At 39.2% G+C, this 16,109-nt stretch overlaps 1 protein-coding gene across 1 annotated transcript in view; it reads right to left on the bottom strand.

The window, feature by feature from the left end:
* LOC127947659 (C-Jun-amino-terminal kinase-interacting protein 3) overlaps positions 1 to 16,109 on the bottom strand; it is a 144,427-nt gene that overhangs the window by 80,444 nt on the left and 47,874 nt on the right. Inside the window, exons 8-13 of the mRNA XM_052544681.1 lie at positions 15,588 to 15,816; positions 14,782 to 14,878; positions 14,535 to 14,665; positions 13,990 to 14,006; positions 11,152 to 11,207; positions 10,935 to 11,087 (exon numbers count right to left, since the gene is read on the bottom strand). Coding sequence (XP_052400641.1) covers positions 10,935 to 11,087; positions 11,152 to 11,207; positions 13,990 to 14,006; positions 14,535 to 14,665; positions 14,782 to 14,878; positions 15,588 to 15,816 — 683 coding nt within the window. The remainder of the gene's footprint in view (positions 1 to 10,934; positions 11,088 to 11,151; positions 11,208 to 13,989; positions 14,007 to 14,534; positions 14,666 to 14,781; positions 14,879 to 15,587; positions 15,817 to 16,109) is intronic.

Here is a 16,109-nt window from a genome sequence, read left to right as displayed (position 1 = left end):
TTCAGGTAGGTTAGGAAGGCGTTAACGCCATGTCGAAAGACCGTTCAGGAGAGAGGGAACTGTGAACACAAGAAGGGTCCGATGTGTTCTGCGAGGTCCTGCAAACATACTGTCAAAATGAGGTGAGAAAATCGCTATCTTTATTATTTTTATAATTTAAAAAAATAGAAAAGTATAACGATACCAGAGTTTACAAATGGGTAGCTTAAAGGACATGTAACCTGCAGAAGATAAATAAATACCTGGTGTGTATTTTTGTATTGCTTTATCACAGATGCTGAAGTTAGATGCTCACCTAATCTGTTGCTGGTAAGTTCTGTATAAATGTCTGTCTTTTAGAGATTTTTCCACATTTTCCTGATATGAATACCATGCATTGGGTGTGTTATATATGTTTTTATTCTTATAATAATTTCAAAGTGTTTTCTGAAACATATAATTACAAATGTCGGTACAATTTTAATGAATTAATGAAAATGAATTTTAAAAATGAATTAGGATTGTTTAAAGCAGTGGTTCTCAAAGTGTCAGGCCTCCTCTAGTAATAACGCTGGGGAAACACTAAATTAAATATTAATTAATGTTAGTACATTTTAATTTGATCTTTGAGTAAGGTTTTTTTTTCTTTTTTTTTGATTTAAGTACAATAATACAGTTATGTAACTTTTGTTATAACACTTTTTAATTTAAACTAAGTTTTCATTTACCATATTTTCCGGACTATAAGTCACACTTTCTTTCATAGTTTGGCTGGTCCTGCGACTTATAGTCAGGTGCGACTTATCAAAATTAATTTGACATGAACCGAGAGAAATGAACCAAGAGAAAACATTACCGTCTACAGCCGCGAGATGGCGCTCTATGCTGCTCAGTGCTCCTGAAGCCTACCACTGAGCCTACCACTGAGCTGTAGCTGAATAGTTAGGACTTCTACACTGCTGAAGTTTAATGTTGGTCATTATGGTAGAACTTAATATTTAATAACAAATATTTTCTGAAGTGGTTGGAATAAAAAGGTTGAGAACAACTGGTTTAAAGAAATGGTATAAAATTAAATCCTGCTTTTTAAGAACTTTTCAGTAAAGCATTTCTTCTTTCCCCTTGTAGAGTCATCAAGGATCTAGCTTATTCTTGAAACATTGGTAAGAAATTGATCATCTGCTACATTGCACTGTCACTTCAGGTTCATTCAGAGATTCATTGACCTTTTGTGATAGGTTTTGATTTTACTTGCTTTACTACACTGCATTGCTAGTGTTCTGATTAAAACAGTGTAACTGGGGGCTCTGAAAAGACTGCTTGTGAATAATTTGTTAATATTGTAAACTTTGATCTGAATGCATTAAATAGGAGTTTAATGAATAATGCTGTGCACTTTGTTTCCAACCCCCCTGTTATTGAACTGTAAAGTGAAAATATTGTGTGATTTATTTTGCATTCAGTGTTCAGTTAAATATATTTCACAATATCAAAGTTGATATTTTACATGGATTTATTTTTGTTGTTTTTGTTTATACAGGACAGTACAGAAAGCGCACCAGTGGGAGAGAATGGAGGGGTCGGCGTCAGAAAGGACCTAGAGCTGGGAAACTTTCAAGGATCACTAGAAGCACAATCACACTATGTTCAACACATTTTCCCTGCACAAATGTACACATCTCTTGTAATGAGACACATTACTAAAACATGTTTTTTACAGAAACTACCAAAATAAAAGATCAGCTGGTTTCAGTAATAAAGGTAAAAGGGTTTCTCTTGCAAGTGCCATTTAAAATGCAAAAATAAGCCAAATTATTTTACAAAACCTTTAAATATTATTGTATTTGGATTGTTCTACTACATGTTTTTAACAATATGCATACTCTGCAAAATAAAGTTTGGGATTATTTTCATCTGTTTTATACAGTATGTTTCCAAAATAAAACGTCTAAGGTTACGTTTGTAACCCTTGTTCCTCGAAGGAATGAGACGCTGCGTCGAGAACGTTCGGAGAACGCGTCCAGCGTGACGTCTCTGAATAATGTGTATAATCAGTCCAAAGGAAGGGCGAGACGTCATAGTCGGGTGACGTCAGAGACCACGAAGCATAAGAAGCATGAGTGGCGAAGCCGGTAATCAGCCTCAAAGGATGAAGCAAGCGCCAGCCAGAGATGCCGGAAGAGTGGCACTGCGACGCAGCGTCTCGTTCCTTCGAGGAACCAGGGTTACATACGTAACCTTAGACGTTCCTCTTCAGGAACTCGAGCTGCGTCGAGAACGTTTGGGGAACGAGAATGCCCACGCTGCCAGACTTTCAAATCTCTGCCTAGTGTGGAAGAGCACTGCGAGGCTTAGGATAGCATCCTGATCACTGCTTAGCATAAGCTTCTTCTGGCCGGAGGCCTCTGCCTCAGCGCACCATGGAGGAAACATGTAACCAGAGGGTTTCTGCTCACTGACTGGCCACCGAGAGGGGCGCGGTAGGCCACCATGGTGGAGTGGGAGTGGGTCAACCCTGCAAAGAGCCTGCAGGAACTCCAGCACTGTACCGTCCGGGCAGTTAACTAGGTCGAGCTGGTGGTCTCCGCAGCAAGAAGTGAAAAGCTTCCACTTCAAGGCATAAAGTTTCCTCATTGAGGGAGCTCTGGATTGGAGAACGGTCTTACAACCTCGGTTGAGAGACCGGAAGCTAAGAGTCGTGCCTCCTCAGAGACCACACCTACAGCCTCTAAGCTCCATGTGGGGGTGCACCCTCCGCCTGCGAGAGGAGATCTCTCCTGACGGGAACCTCCCATGGAGTGCCGTCAAAAAGAGAAATCAGGCCCAGGAACCATTCCCGGCCCAGCCAGAATGGGGCTACTTACAGCAGCCGTGACTCCTTCCTGGCACACTCTCTCCAGAACTCCCGAGAGCAGAGCAATCGGGGGAAAAATGTACAGATGAAGCCTCGGCCACGTCTGTACCATGGCGTCCAGCCCCTGTGGAGCTGGATGAGTCAGACGAAGCCAGAGGGGACAGTGCGATGTCTCTGGAGTCGCAAACAGATCCACCCGAGTCTGGCCAACCTCTCCAACTTTGCTTTATCACCTGGATGTGAAGCCGCCATTCCCCGGGCCTTGGCCCCTGCCTCAACAGGATGTCTGCTCCCATATTAAGATGCCCAGGAATGTGAACTGCTCTGACAGCGAGTGACCGGCCTTCTCTCACTCTCGCGACTGCAGTGAGGATCGACTCGATCCGAGCAGGTGACATACATGCCTGCATTGTGGTCCAATCCCACACCATGCCCAGATAAGTGGTTCTCTGAACTGGAGAAAGCACACTTTAAGTTAAGTCTTAACCCCAGCTCTTTCATGTAAGCGAGAACGACACCTCGGTACCGAACCGTCATCTGCTCAGATTGAACTGATATCAACCAATCGTCAATGTGGTTGAGTCGTGAAAGTGTGGGGTGAGAGTGCAAGGCCAGTGGAAGATCCGTATTGCTAGGCTTTTGTCCCCAAAAGCAAACCTCAGGAACTTCCGATGAAGAAGGATGGAGATAAGTGCATCTTTTGATAGATCGTGACACACCAGTCCTCGGACTTGGCCTGTGCAGGTGTGTTAAACTTCAGTCCCCTGACTGAGAGGTTCAAAAAGCACAGATCTAGAAAAGGACACACAACACCTCATCCTTCCTCGGAACAGTGACCCAAGGAGGGACCACCTCGATGGTCTCCGTCCTCAGAGAGAGTGTACTTCTGTTCCATTACCAGAGCCTGCTTGGGGCCCACCAGAACTGGATTCTGTGGCCTCTCATTACAGTGTGCAGGACCCACTGAGACACATTTGGCAGTAGTTTCATGCTGCAAAATAGTCTACTAAGGGAATCAGCCTCTCAAGACTGATCTCTGGTGGCATCAGAGCTATTAGCTCGGTGCCCTGAAGCGGCACACCGGCAGGAGACGGCCGAACTAGCTGCTCTGGAAAACTCGAGGCTTGGAAACCAGCGCTCGGTTTCTTCGCCCTCTGAGACAGCTCGCTGCTGCTGCTGCATGCTCTCTCACCGTGCACTCTCTGATATTTTACAAATCTGGAATGCAGTCATTCTTTGAAGTATCGATACTAATAAATGTAGGAATTGTGACGTTTTTAATTTCCGAGAATCATGATACTTTTGAAGTATCGTGCACCGTGCAACACTAGAGGTGACACACACACACACAAACACTTGTCAGATTCTGGAGGCTATGAAGCTTGTCTATGCAGTTTGTTACACTTCGGGAGTAATTACTCACCTATCATACATGCAATAATCTGTCACGGAGTGACAAGCGGCCTGGCGGAACTTTTTCTTTTTGGGATATGTTCCCCTGGGGAACAATGACAGCGGGACACCAGAATGGTTCGGGTTCCCTATGAGAAGATCATGGCGGCGGGCGAGGCTTGATGAGAAAACTCACGTCAGGTGCCGATGCGTGGGATGATGATCTGTGATTGGGACACGTATTAGGAGAGAGGGTTATTAAAAGCCATTCTGAATGAGAGAAGGGGGGGCCGTCGTGGACTACTGGAGGAATACAGGCAGTGGAGCAGAAATTGTGAAGACTTCTAACAGTTCAAGTGGGGGAAGAGATATATATTCTTTAAATGAATAACGAGGATTGTGGAAAAACATGCTGTGAGTTTGACTGAGCTTCGACTCCTCTCCTTATTTGCTTCTGATTATTACCGTGGCGACATTGGACAGTTAAGTACCACCTTTGTAATTCTAAAGAGAAGATAAAGATCTGCCGTTTCCACTGTGGAGTCATGTGTCTGGAAACTGGAAATTTAACTAAAATGTCTTTCTGATTTCTTCGATGCCAGTAAACAACAGTGTTAAACTGACTTGTGTGCAGCCCCTGCTTATTCGATCCATTGGGAAGGAAATGCCAGCTGGATGGTGAGAGGAATGCTTTGGGTACACCGTGAGTCTGTTCAATTTTGCAGTCCAAATGTTTAAGTGAGCAAGAGTGAGTTTTTGCAGTATTCTGGTGCATTTAAGTGATCACTTTCTCCCATGCTGGGGCCGCTGAGCTATGTTGTTTAAATGACTCTGTCTGTCGAAGAGGTGTTATACAGAGGTTTTCCAGTCTCTTCTGCTTTGTGGGGCAAAGTACCGGAGTCGATAGAAAGTCCTGCAGAGACTGACACCGTCCAGAGACCACACCGGTGAGATACGTAGCCTCTTCTCTGCCTGAGCCCTGTGAGTGTACAGCTATGCTGGTGAGATGCGTAACCTCTTCTCTGTCTGAGCCCTGTGAGTGTACAGCTGCGCTGGTGAGAAAAGTAACCTCTTCTCTGCCTGGAGCCCTGTTGGTCGAGGATTTACTTGATCCATGTTGTTCTGTTGTGGAGCCCTGCTGTCCGAGTGTCTATCTACCTGGAGTCTGACCTCCCCTGAAGAGGAACCATTATAAGTTACCTGCCCCTCTCATTTGAAGCCTAGAGAAGGTCCACTTTGTTCCGTTGTGAAAATCTGCTGTTTGAGCGGCCATCTGTCTAGAGTCCAGCATTCACTGAAGAGGAACCATTACACGTTACCTGCCTCTCTCACTTGAAGCCTAGAGAAGATACGACAATTGCCTCTTAAATATTCTTGTTCTTAAGCTAATAAAGCAAAGACTTTTATTCTTTTAACTTTGTTGTCCTGCATTTTTACTGGTTTGCTCCTTGAGGTGACAAGCCATTAGGGGTGGTGGTGGGTCGGCCACTCTGGCCTTTGACAAATCCACTGTTTTTGTCTGGTAACGTTAGTTCTTTAATCCGGTATAGTACTGATGAACATTCACCTCAGACACAACCCACCATTCACCAAAACAAGATGCTTAACTTCCTATTTTGAAGCTAATTCCAGTTTATTTTATTATTTTTAAACCAGTTGTTCAAACTGGTAAATGCAGTCAGCACAAAAATATCAAAAAGCAAATTAAGTTAAGGATTGTTTTCCTTCGTCCAGCGGCAACCCAAGCCATCGGCGCCTCTTGGTGATTTCAGTGTTTTTTTTTTTTTTTCATGTAGGAAAATGGTCAAAACGAATATGATTCACAAGGCGTTTGTCCTGTTGATCATGAGACCGATTACAGCAGTTCACAATCCAGCAATACTGAACCATTTTCCAAAAAATGACCAAATTTAATGACCAAATCCGGGGATCAGACACAGTCTCTATAGTGTGATATCTAGGTGAAAGAGTCTCTATGTGCTGCGAATTAACTGACGTCACAGAGGTCAGTTAATTCTTAGCACATAGAGACTCTTTCACCTAGATATCACACTATAGAGACTGTGTCCGTTCCCCGAACTAGAAAATATAAAAAACGTCCAAACCAAGTTAAGATTAACAATTTAATTGAGGTTCAACAAATAAAAAACAGATGCAATATGGATAAACAAATGATAAATCTTGGCTTATTGAATATCAGATCCCTTTCTACGAAAACACTTTTTGTAAATATGATCACTGATCATAATCTAGATGTGCTCTGTTTGACAAAAACCTGGCAAAAACCTGATGATTACATTTTTTAAATAAGTACACCCCCCAAGATTACTGTTATAAACATGAGCCGTGTCTAAAAGGCAAAGGGTGCTGCTTCAATTTATAACAACGTTTTCAGGATTTCTCAGAGGGCAGGCTTCAAGTTTAACTCGTTTGAAGTTATGGTGCTTCATATAACATTATCCAGAGAAACAAATGTTAATGATAAATCCCCTGTTATGTTTGCACTGGCTAATGTATACAGGTCACCAGGGCACCATACAGACTTTATTAAAGAGTTTGGTGATTTTACATCCTAGTTAGTTTTGGTTGCAGATAAAGTTTTAATAGTTGGTGATTTTAATATCCATGTTGATAATGAAAAAGATGCATTGGGATCAGCATTTATAGACATTCTGAACTCTATTGGGGTTAGACAACACGTTTCAGGACCTACTCATTGTCGAAATCATACTCTAGATTTAATACTGTCACATGAAATTAATGTTGATAGTGTTGAAATTATGCAGCCAAATGATGATATCGCAGATCATTATTTAGTTTTGTGCAAAATTCATATAGCCAAAATTGTAAATTCTACTTCTTGTTACAAGTATGGAAGAACCATCACTTCTACCACAAAAGACTGCTTTTTAAGTTATCTTCCTGATGTATCCAAATTCCTTAGCATATCCAAAACCTCAGAACAACTTGATTATGTAACAGAAACTATGGACTCTCTCTTTTCTAGCATTTTAAATACAGTTGCTCCTTTACGCTTAAGGAAGGTTAAGGAAACCAGTATGACACCATGGTATAATGAGCATACTCGCACCCTAAAGAGAGAAGCCCAAAAAATGGAGCGCAGCTGGAGGAAAACAAAACTAGAGGTATTTCGTATTGCTTGGCTGGAAAGTAACCTATCCTACAGAAAAGCATTAAACTGCTAGATCAGATTACTTTTCTTCTCTTTTAGAAGAAAACAAACATAACCACAAGTATTTATTCAATACAGTGGCTAAATTAATGAAAAATAAAGCCTCAACAAGTTTTGACATTTCCCAACATAACAGCAGTAATGACTTTATGAACTACTTTACTTCTAAAATCGATACTAGTAGAGATAAAATTGTAACCATTCAGCCATCCGCTACAGTATTGCATCAGACAGTGCACTATAGACCCCCTGAGGAACAGTTCCACTCATTCTCTACCATAGGAGAGGAAGAATTGTATATACTTGTTAAATCATCTAAACCAACAACATGTATGTTAGACCCTATACCATTTAAGCTCCTAAAAGAGGTGCTTCCAGAAGTCATAGATCCTCTTCTGACTATTATTAATTCCTCATTGTCATTAGGATATGTCCCCAAAACCTTCAAACTGGCTGTTATTAAGCCTCTCATCAAAAAAAAAAAAAAAACACAACTTGACCCCAAAGAACTAGTTATAGTTTATAGACCAATCTCAAATCTCCCTTTTCTGTCCAAGATACTGGAAAAGGTGGTATCCTCAAAATTATATTCCTTTTTAGAGAAAAATTGTATACGTGAGGATTTCCAGTCAGGATTTAGACCGTATCATAGTACTGAGACTGTTCTTCTTTAGAGTTACAAATGACCTGCTCTTATCATCTGATCGTGGTTGTATCTCTCTATTAGTTTTATTGTATCTTAGTGCTGCGTTTGACACAATTGACCACAACATTCTTTTGCATAGACTTTAACCTTTTTTTGGCATCAAAGGAAGTGCATTAGCATGGTTTAAATCATACTTATATGACCGCCATCAGTTTGTAACAGTGAATGAAGATGTATCATATCGATCACAAGTGCAGTATGGAGTACCTCAAGGCTCAGTATTAGGGCCGCTACTCTTCACGCTTTATATGTTACCCGTGGGAGATATCATCAGGAAACACTGTGTTAGCTTTCACTGTTATGCTGATGATACTCAGCTCTATATTTCTTCGCGGCCTGGTGAAACACACCAGTTTGAAAAACTAATGGAATGCATAGTCGATATAAAAAACTGGATGACGAGTAATTTCCTATTGCTAAATTCTGAAAAGACAGAGGTGTTAATTATAGGACCTAAAAACTCTGCATGTAATATCCTAGAACACTGTCTAAGACTTGATGGTTGCTCTGTCAATTCTTTGCCATCAGTTAGGAACCTAGGTGTGCTATTTGATCGCAATCTTTCCTTAGAAAGCCACGTTTCTAGCATTTGTAAAACTGCATTTTTCCATCTCAAAAATATATCTAAATTATGGCCTATGCTCTCAATGTCAAATGCAGGAATGTTAATCCATGCATTTATGAACTCAAGGTTAGATTAGTGTAATGCTTTATTGGGTGGTTGTTCTGCACGCTTAGTAAACAAACTACAGCTAGTCCAAAATGCAGCAGCAGGAGTTCTTATTAGAACCAGGAAGTATGACCATATTAGCCCTGTCAACACTGCACTGGCTCCCTATCAAACATTGTATAGATTTGAAAATATTGCTCATTACTTATAAAGCCCTGGATGGTTTAGCACCTCAGTATTTGAATGAGCTCCTTTTACATTATAATCCTCTACATCCGCTAGGTTCTCAAAACTCAGGCAATTTGATAATACCTAGAATATCAAAATCAATTGCGGGCGGCAGATCCTTTTCCTATTTGGCGCCTAAACTCTGCAATAATCTACCTAACATTGTTCGGGAGGCAGACACACTCTTGCATTTTAAACCTAGATTAAAGACCCATCTCTTTAACCTGGCTTACACATAGCATACTAATATCCTTTTAATATCCAAATCCGTTAAAGGATTTTTAGGCTGCATTAATTAGGTAAACTGGCCGGTAAACTACCCAATGTACTTGCTACATCATTAGAAGAATGAAATCTACGCTAATATTAGTTTGTTTCTCTCTTATTCCGAGGTCACCGTAGCCACCAGATCCAGTCTGTATCCAGATCAGAGGTTCAATGCAGTCACCTGGATCCAGTACGTATCCAGACCAGATGGTGGATCAGCACCTAGAAAGGACCTTTACATCCCCGAAAGACAGCGGAGACCAGGAAAACTAGAGCCCCAGATACAGATCCCCTGTAAAGACCTTGTCTCAGATGACCACCAGGACAAGACCACAAGAAACAGATGATTCTTCTGCACAATCTGACTTTGCTGTACTGTTGCTTTTATGGACTCTCTATGGGCCTCTCCCTTGACTTCATCCCTCCACGTCCACCCGATTGCCTCATAGAAAGTAAAAGATTGCCTGCGAGCTTCTCCTCCTGAAAATACGGCAATTTCTCTACTGTGCGACAGAGAGTCGCAGGTTATGATGCAATCGTTAGCCTATTTTTACAAAAACTGCTTCTACGGGGCCACAACATAAGATACAAGGTAATGGGGCCTTTTATACATTTTCGTGTTTCTTTAAACGAGTAAAAAAACTGATTCGCTGTCAAAGTGACTTCAAAATGAATGTGAGTTAATGGAATGCTAACAGCAGGTGGGGGGTCCGCTAGCCAATGGGGCGACCAGGGGTGCTTCAATAAAATATGAAACCCTGCCCCCCTGGTCTCAACAGATCTTAATTTCAATGTTTCAGTTATAATCACACTGCCACCTGCTGTCGACAGGAAATTACTTGTTTTAAACTAACTTACAAATGCAATATCTGTTCTGCCCAAAGTTTGTGTGTTTGAAACATAAAAATTTGAAGCTTGGGAGCACAGAGTTAAGTTTGGTCACATTTTTAAAGTAGACCTGTGGCAGATTATTATTGAAGTAAAAATAATTTAAAAAGTGTAACAAAAAAAAAAAAAGTTATAGAGGTTTAAGTTAATGAAACTTAATTATTAATATTTTAATATTTTCCCCATTAGATGCCAGCAAAAATCCCCTGGTTCGATTTTTGATTTGAAGTAGTTTTTCTCTCTCAAAGTTTACAACACACACACTTACTTTTATATTATACATACAAACCACACTCTGACATCCATTCCAACATACACACAATTATAGATGCATTATTTATCCAATTGGTACTATATTATGCAGAAGCAAAAAAACAGGAATAAAGTGAGTATTTGCTTTATATTCAATTCCTGAAAAATGACACCATCTGGTAAAAAAAAAAAAAAAGATTTTAAACCTTGCCAACAGAATGAAAGCCTATTGACAAAATTGCATAATTTTAAACTTGCGATTAGAAATAGCAGTTGCAAATAGCAAAAAAATTGTACCTAGTGCAAACAAGATTTATTAAAGGAAATGTAATTGAAATAGTAAAATTCTAATAAAAATACACAGCTGTGCCAAAATGTATGCAGTTGGCAATAACAAAATCACAAAAACAAAATGTCCAAAAGGTCGCACAAGGGTTAAAATCTGTTGTGTAAAAATGTTGTGACAGAAAAAATCTGTGGAAACAAACAGGCAAGTGTTCCAGACCTCTTTAATTCCTCCTCCAGTTCTTTCACTCTCTGGTCCACTTCACTCTTCGACTGTTTCACTGTTTCCAGTTCTTCCTGGAAAACTTTCTGTTCACTCAACAGTTCATCTACTTTAGCAATGAGGACATTCCTACAGATATCAAATGATTCCATTATAACATGTAGACATATATATATACATGGACAAATACACACACATTCTCTTTCCCGCTTACTTGGTCTCCAGTATTTTTTTGTTCTCTGTTAGCAGTTTTTCCTCGTTCCCCATACCTGTGGGATATACAGTGTTAGCAAGAGTAAAGACCACCATGAACACTGTAGCATCTGCTTAAGATCATGTATGATCGTCTGGGCTTTATGTTGTAGGGATTACTTTAGCCTTTTGACATTTGCATATAAATTACAGAATTTGGCCCATGGTATACATTTACATGAGTGCTTAATGGCAATGTTTACCCCCATTATCTGAAAGATACTGAACAGACAAACTCTTGGGTCTCCTCAACTGACTTCAAACCCATTCTGAGATAACTAGATAGCCCTCAGTGCCAGACACCAAAAGGGTCTGGCTGACCAGCCAACTCTCATTCTCACAATACACAACACACACACATTTATTAATTTAGACTATAATTATTCAATTACAAATGTATCTGGTATGTGCATGTATTGTTTGTATGTTTCACTTTTGTAGTTGTCTTTATTTGTATTATTTAGTGTTCCTGTAGATCAAGTGGTAACGCATTGCATTAGCAAGCGCACGGTTGGGTGTTCGAACACATGCTTGGAAAAATTGTTAGATTGAATGCAATGTAAGTCACTTCGGATAAAAGCGTCTGCTAAATGCATAAATTTAGTGTCTCGGGGCCCTATCATATGCACCCATTTGTGTGCCCATGGGCATGCTGGTCTAAAAAAGATGTGTGTTCAGGCACATTGCTATTTTAAGGAGCTTAAAATAGACTGTGCCATAGACCAACTCAAAGCTGGTCTAAAGTCAATGGCTCAATATTTTTTTGTTTTTTAAAGAGCATGTTGGTAGAAAATGCACCTCTGGGCGGGTCCACAGTGCGCGTTGACTTTGCTTATTACACACAGGGATGCGCATTGTGGTGGAAAATTCATTTAACATTACTTCTGTATGCCTATATATGCATGTGTTTTCTTAGAATTGCTGTGTGGGTTCAGAGGGATGACACCTGGGGGGGGGAAACAGATGTCTGAGTATGACCTGAGAGGGTCATTGGGCATATAGTGGGGGAACAAGGCCTGAGGATGACCTGAGGGGGTCACCTAAGTCCTAAATGTATGAGAAAAAGCCCATAGAGAGTGTTCCTTGCTATGTGTGGAAATATACAGCTGCTAAGACTTTGTAACCTTGAAGCAGCAAAGGGATATAAGGTGGAGGACTGCCAAAGAATAAAAGCTTTCTTTTTAATTATACCTGAGAATGAGTCTGTCTCTTATGCCGATGAGAGTTGATTTAAATTTTACCACGACAGCATCACACAAACGTGCCAAATATTATATATATAATATAATTACAGTGTAAAAGAATATTATTGTGTAGGCTAACGTAAATATAAAAATGTAATGATGGATAGTCATTGCATGTATTAGAATTAGGCTACCTATTTGCAATTCAGCCTATTACTGCTTATAATGATGAATGAAATTGGCAAATTAATTGAACAATCGTGCCAATACATACACATATATATGAACTAATTAACTTCTTGTCCCATAGATGATATGCTCGCGCAGGATTTAACTCGAGCTGATCGGTTTCTTCGCTTGAGAAGCGTTCAGCTTTTCCGCCAACAAATTCCGTCATGTAAATAGCGATCTGCCATGGTGCGAGAGCATCAATCTTAAAGGGAATGGGAGATGACACTATGATTGGTGTATTGAACGTTACGCCCATTACTCATTAAGAGAATAAGGGACAACCCATTCCAAAAATGGACTGTTTTCCCATCATTAAAATAGCAAAAGTGGATTTGGACACAACCTGAGTGCACCTGCTCCATGTGCTTTATACTTTGCGTTTAGATCGTTAAAATAAGGCCCTCAGTGCTTATATTTGATGGTGCTTAACAGGTTGTGACTTAGTTTATGAGTAAATACTACCATGACTATCCACTCTCTTGCGTGCAAATGCTCTCTCTCTCTCTCTCTCTCTCTCTCTCTCTCTCTCTCTCTCTCTCTCTCTCTCTCTCTCTCTATCCATGCCATTCCTTGCGTTGGCATCTATGTTTAATGTGTACATGTTTGTGTCAAGTCAGATGTTGCATGTTCCCCTGTAGTGTAGTTTAATAAACATCCATATGTAGTCACACTTGGTTGTCTGTGTTTGCTGCTCATGGGACAAGGTCACTTTAATGTTCCGGTTTTGTTACATGCTCTGGGAGAAATGTATTAGTACTAAAATTATTTTTCGTGGCCAGAGAAATAATTTTACTTCGAATCAATAAATGATTAAAACTGTCTGCCCTGCGGACGAACAAATCATTTTATTGTACTATTAATGCTATAATACTAAAAGTAATTCCTGAAGATTAATGTAATTAATAATAACCTGTTATGATTAATTATTTTCATCTCACTTTGAGCTAATTTGTTACAACACTTTCCAAATATCAGATAAACAGAATAAGGGAAAGCTGATTCAAAACTACATCACGATTGTTTGACATTATCACAATCACAATTACAGTACATTTAGCTACTATTTAAAAACAATTCAGTCAGATCTCTTCTTTATTGTGACATTAAACAATAACCTTTAAGGGTTTTATATATATTAGACATTTAAAGGGATATAATTACAGTCTAACTTGATAAGTGGAGCAGAAAACATCCAAACTGAATTGACAATATGATTCATATGAGCCGCAAAGCCATGCATAGGGAAGTACAGCACTGAAGTTAACAGGATTAGAAGAGCAGATACAGGACAACATCTCACCAAAGCATAGCTACAAATAAGAAAAACATTTACACTGTCCTACTGAAATTAACATGATGGAGAAAAGGAGGCTATGAGCCTTATCAAAAAAATCATCCTGGACTGAAAAAGAGAGCCAAGGAGGGAACAGAAGGAAAGTGGCGAGGAAGGAGGAGGAGGAGGAGGAGGAGGAGGAGTAAAACTATGAATGTGAAGACAGAAAAAAAAAAAAAAGATCAAATAAAATAAAAGATTAAGGGAAGAGAGAAAAACAAATGGACAAGTTCATGTTAGATATTCATCATCACACACATACAAATGCGCACGTACACACACACGCCGAAAAGAGTCTTTGCTGCTTATAATGTTTGTGGAAATTTATGTGAAATATACATTTTGTAACAATATAAATGTCTTCATTGTAACTGTTGATCAATTAAAAGCGCTTGAACAAAATAATTAATTTTTTTAATTAAAAAAATACAAATCTTTCTGACCCCAGACTTTTAAACAGTGATGTATTTTCAAGTGTATTGATGTGTTTTTTTTTTTTTTTTTTTTATGTCATGTAATTCTAAAGAAAGGTACTGTAACCTGCATTTATGAGAAACTGTCCATCAACTGCGGAGGTAAAATGTTCAATAAATGAACTATAAAGCTTACAAAGAATTTCGGCTCCTGCATCCACATCACCGATGATGTCAGACTTAGTGTCTTTGATCTCATGGTACATAGAGTCTGTGTTGATGCCGAATGCCTCATTCACTATGTCCTGAGAAGGACTGTAAAGGAACAAGAATGATTTATAACTTTAACTTTGATGGTCCATTTGTATTGATCAGGTATTTTGTTCTTTTTACTCAGCATTTAGTTGTGTGATTGATGTGTATCTGTCTACCTGTTTCCTCCTCCGTAGACTCGAGGGTCCATATCTAGCTCTGGCGTTGAGTCTATAAGTTCCTGAAACTCTGACCATTCATCACTACTGCCCATACCTACAGACAAACCCACACACATGCAAATGAAATTAAGACAATCACTTTCCTGTAATGAAAATGTTGACTTCTGCAATCTGTAGAACGCACACAAATGCCTTATGCCTTAATTTGACATAGGAAAATCATATTATTTAATAGTATGGATTTAATACTGGATGTTAACATATTAGCACATGAAATATCAAGAACAAATTGTTTCTCTCCTTAGAACGTAGGTGAAAGGGGGTTTCCAGTAGTGGCCAACCAATATATCAGCAAGGCTAATAAATCAGCTGATATCTGACATTTTTTAATTACTAGCATCAGCTATATACTAGGATTACAGAACAAAATATTACTTATTAAGTTAAAATTATTATTATTATTATTATTATTATCAAAATTTATTATATGAATCATTTTTAAAATAACTATATTATCTAAAAAAAATTAAACCATTCAGTTTACTGAAATAATGTTGTTAATGTGCTGCTTAGTATCTTTCACTTTTAATTCCTTAAAAAAAAATTATATATATATTTCAAGTAATAGATAATACAGTTTTTACTGTATTTTTGTTAAAAAAAAAAGCATCCTTGGTGACAATAACATATATTGATAAACATCAGCACTGGCATTCATCTTTTTAAAAAATTTGTATCTTTTTTTTTCTTGTTCTTTTATTCAGTGTTTATTTAATATTGTCCCAATTGTTCCTCTCTCTCACCAATGTTGACATTTCTGGTTTCCTGAGAGACCTGCACCTCCATGTTTTTACTAAGACGCTTTTCTTTCTTGCAGTCCCGCCTCCGGTGCCTGTCGAACTCTCCCACCGATGCCAGCCCATCATTCAGAGGGGTAACTGCTACCGAAGAAACAGACGAGGTGGGGGTGTTTGATTTGCTCCCTGTGCTGCTGGGCGTGGCTGCGACGGAGTCTGAATCTGAGCTATCCTCCTTAACATAGAGAGAGCAACAGTGACTCTGGTATTGGTTTGACTAGACTACATTAACAAATATTATACTTATTAGCCAGCCTTACATGGTGCAAAAATATATTGTTGTAAAAATAAATATTGAAAACATTTTCAATTAATAAAATCTCTGTACAGTACCACTACATCCTTTGAATATCAAGATATTTATCTTAAAAAAGATATAGATAAATAAGACAAAGATGTCACAGGACATGGCAGAGGATGGACAGCCAAATCAAAATCATGGACCCTGCTGGAGTCCATCAAAACATA

The sequence above is a fragment of the Carassius gibelio genome, chromosome A3 (genome assembly GCF_023724105.1).
Source record: "Carassius gibelio isolate Cgi1373 ecotype wild population from Czech Republic chromosome A3, carGib1.2-hapl.c, whole genome shotgun sequence".
NCBI lineage: Eukaryota > Metazoa > Chordata > Actinopteri > Cypriniformes > Cyprinidae > Carassius > Carassius gibelio.
The sequence above is the reverse complement of the archived record's forward strand: the minus strand, read 5'-3'. Positions and strand labels throughout refer to the sequence as shown.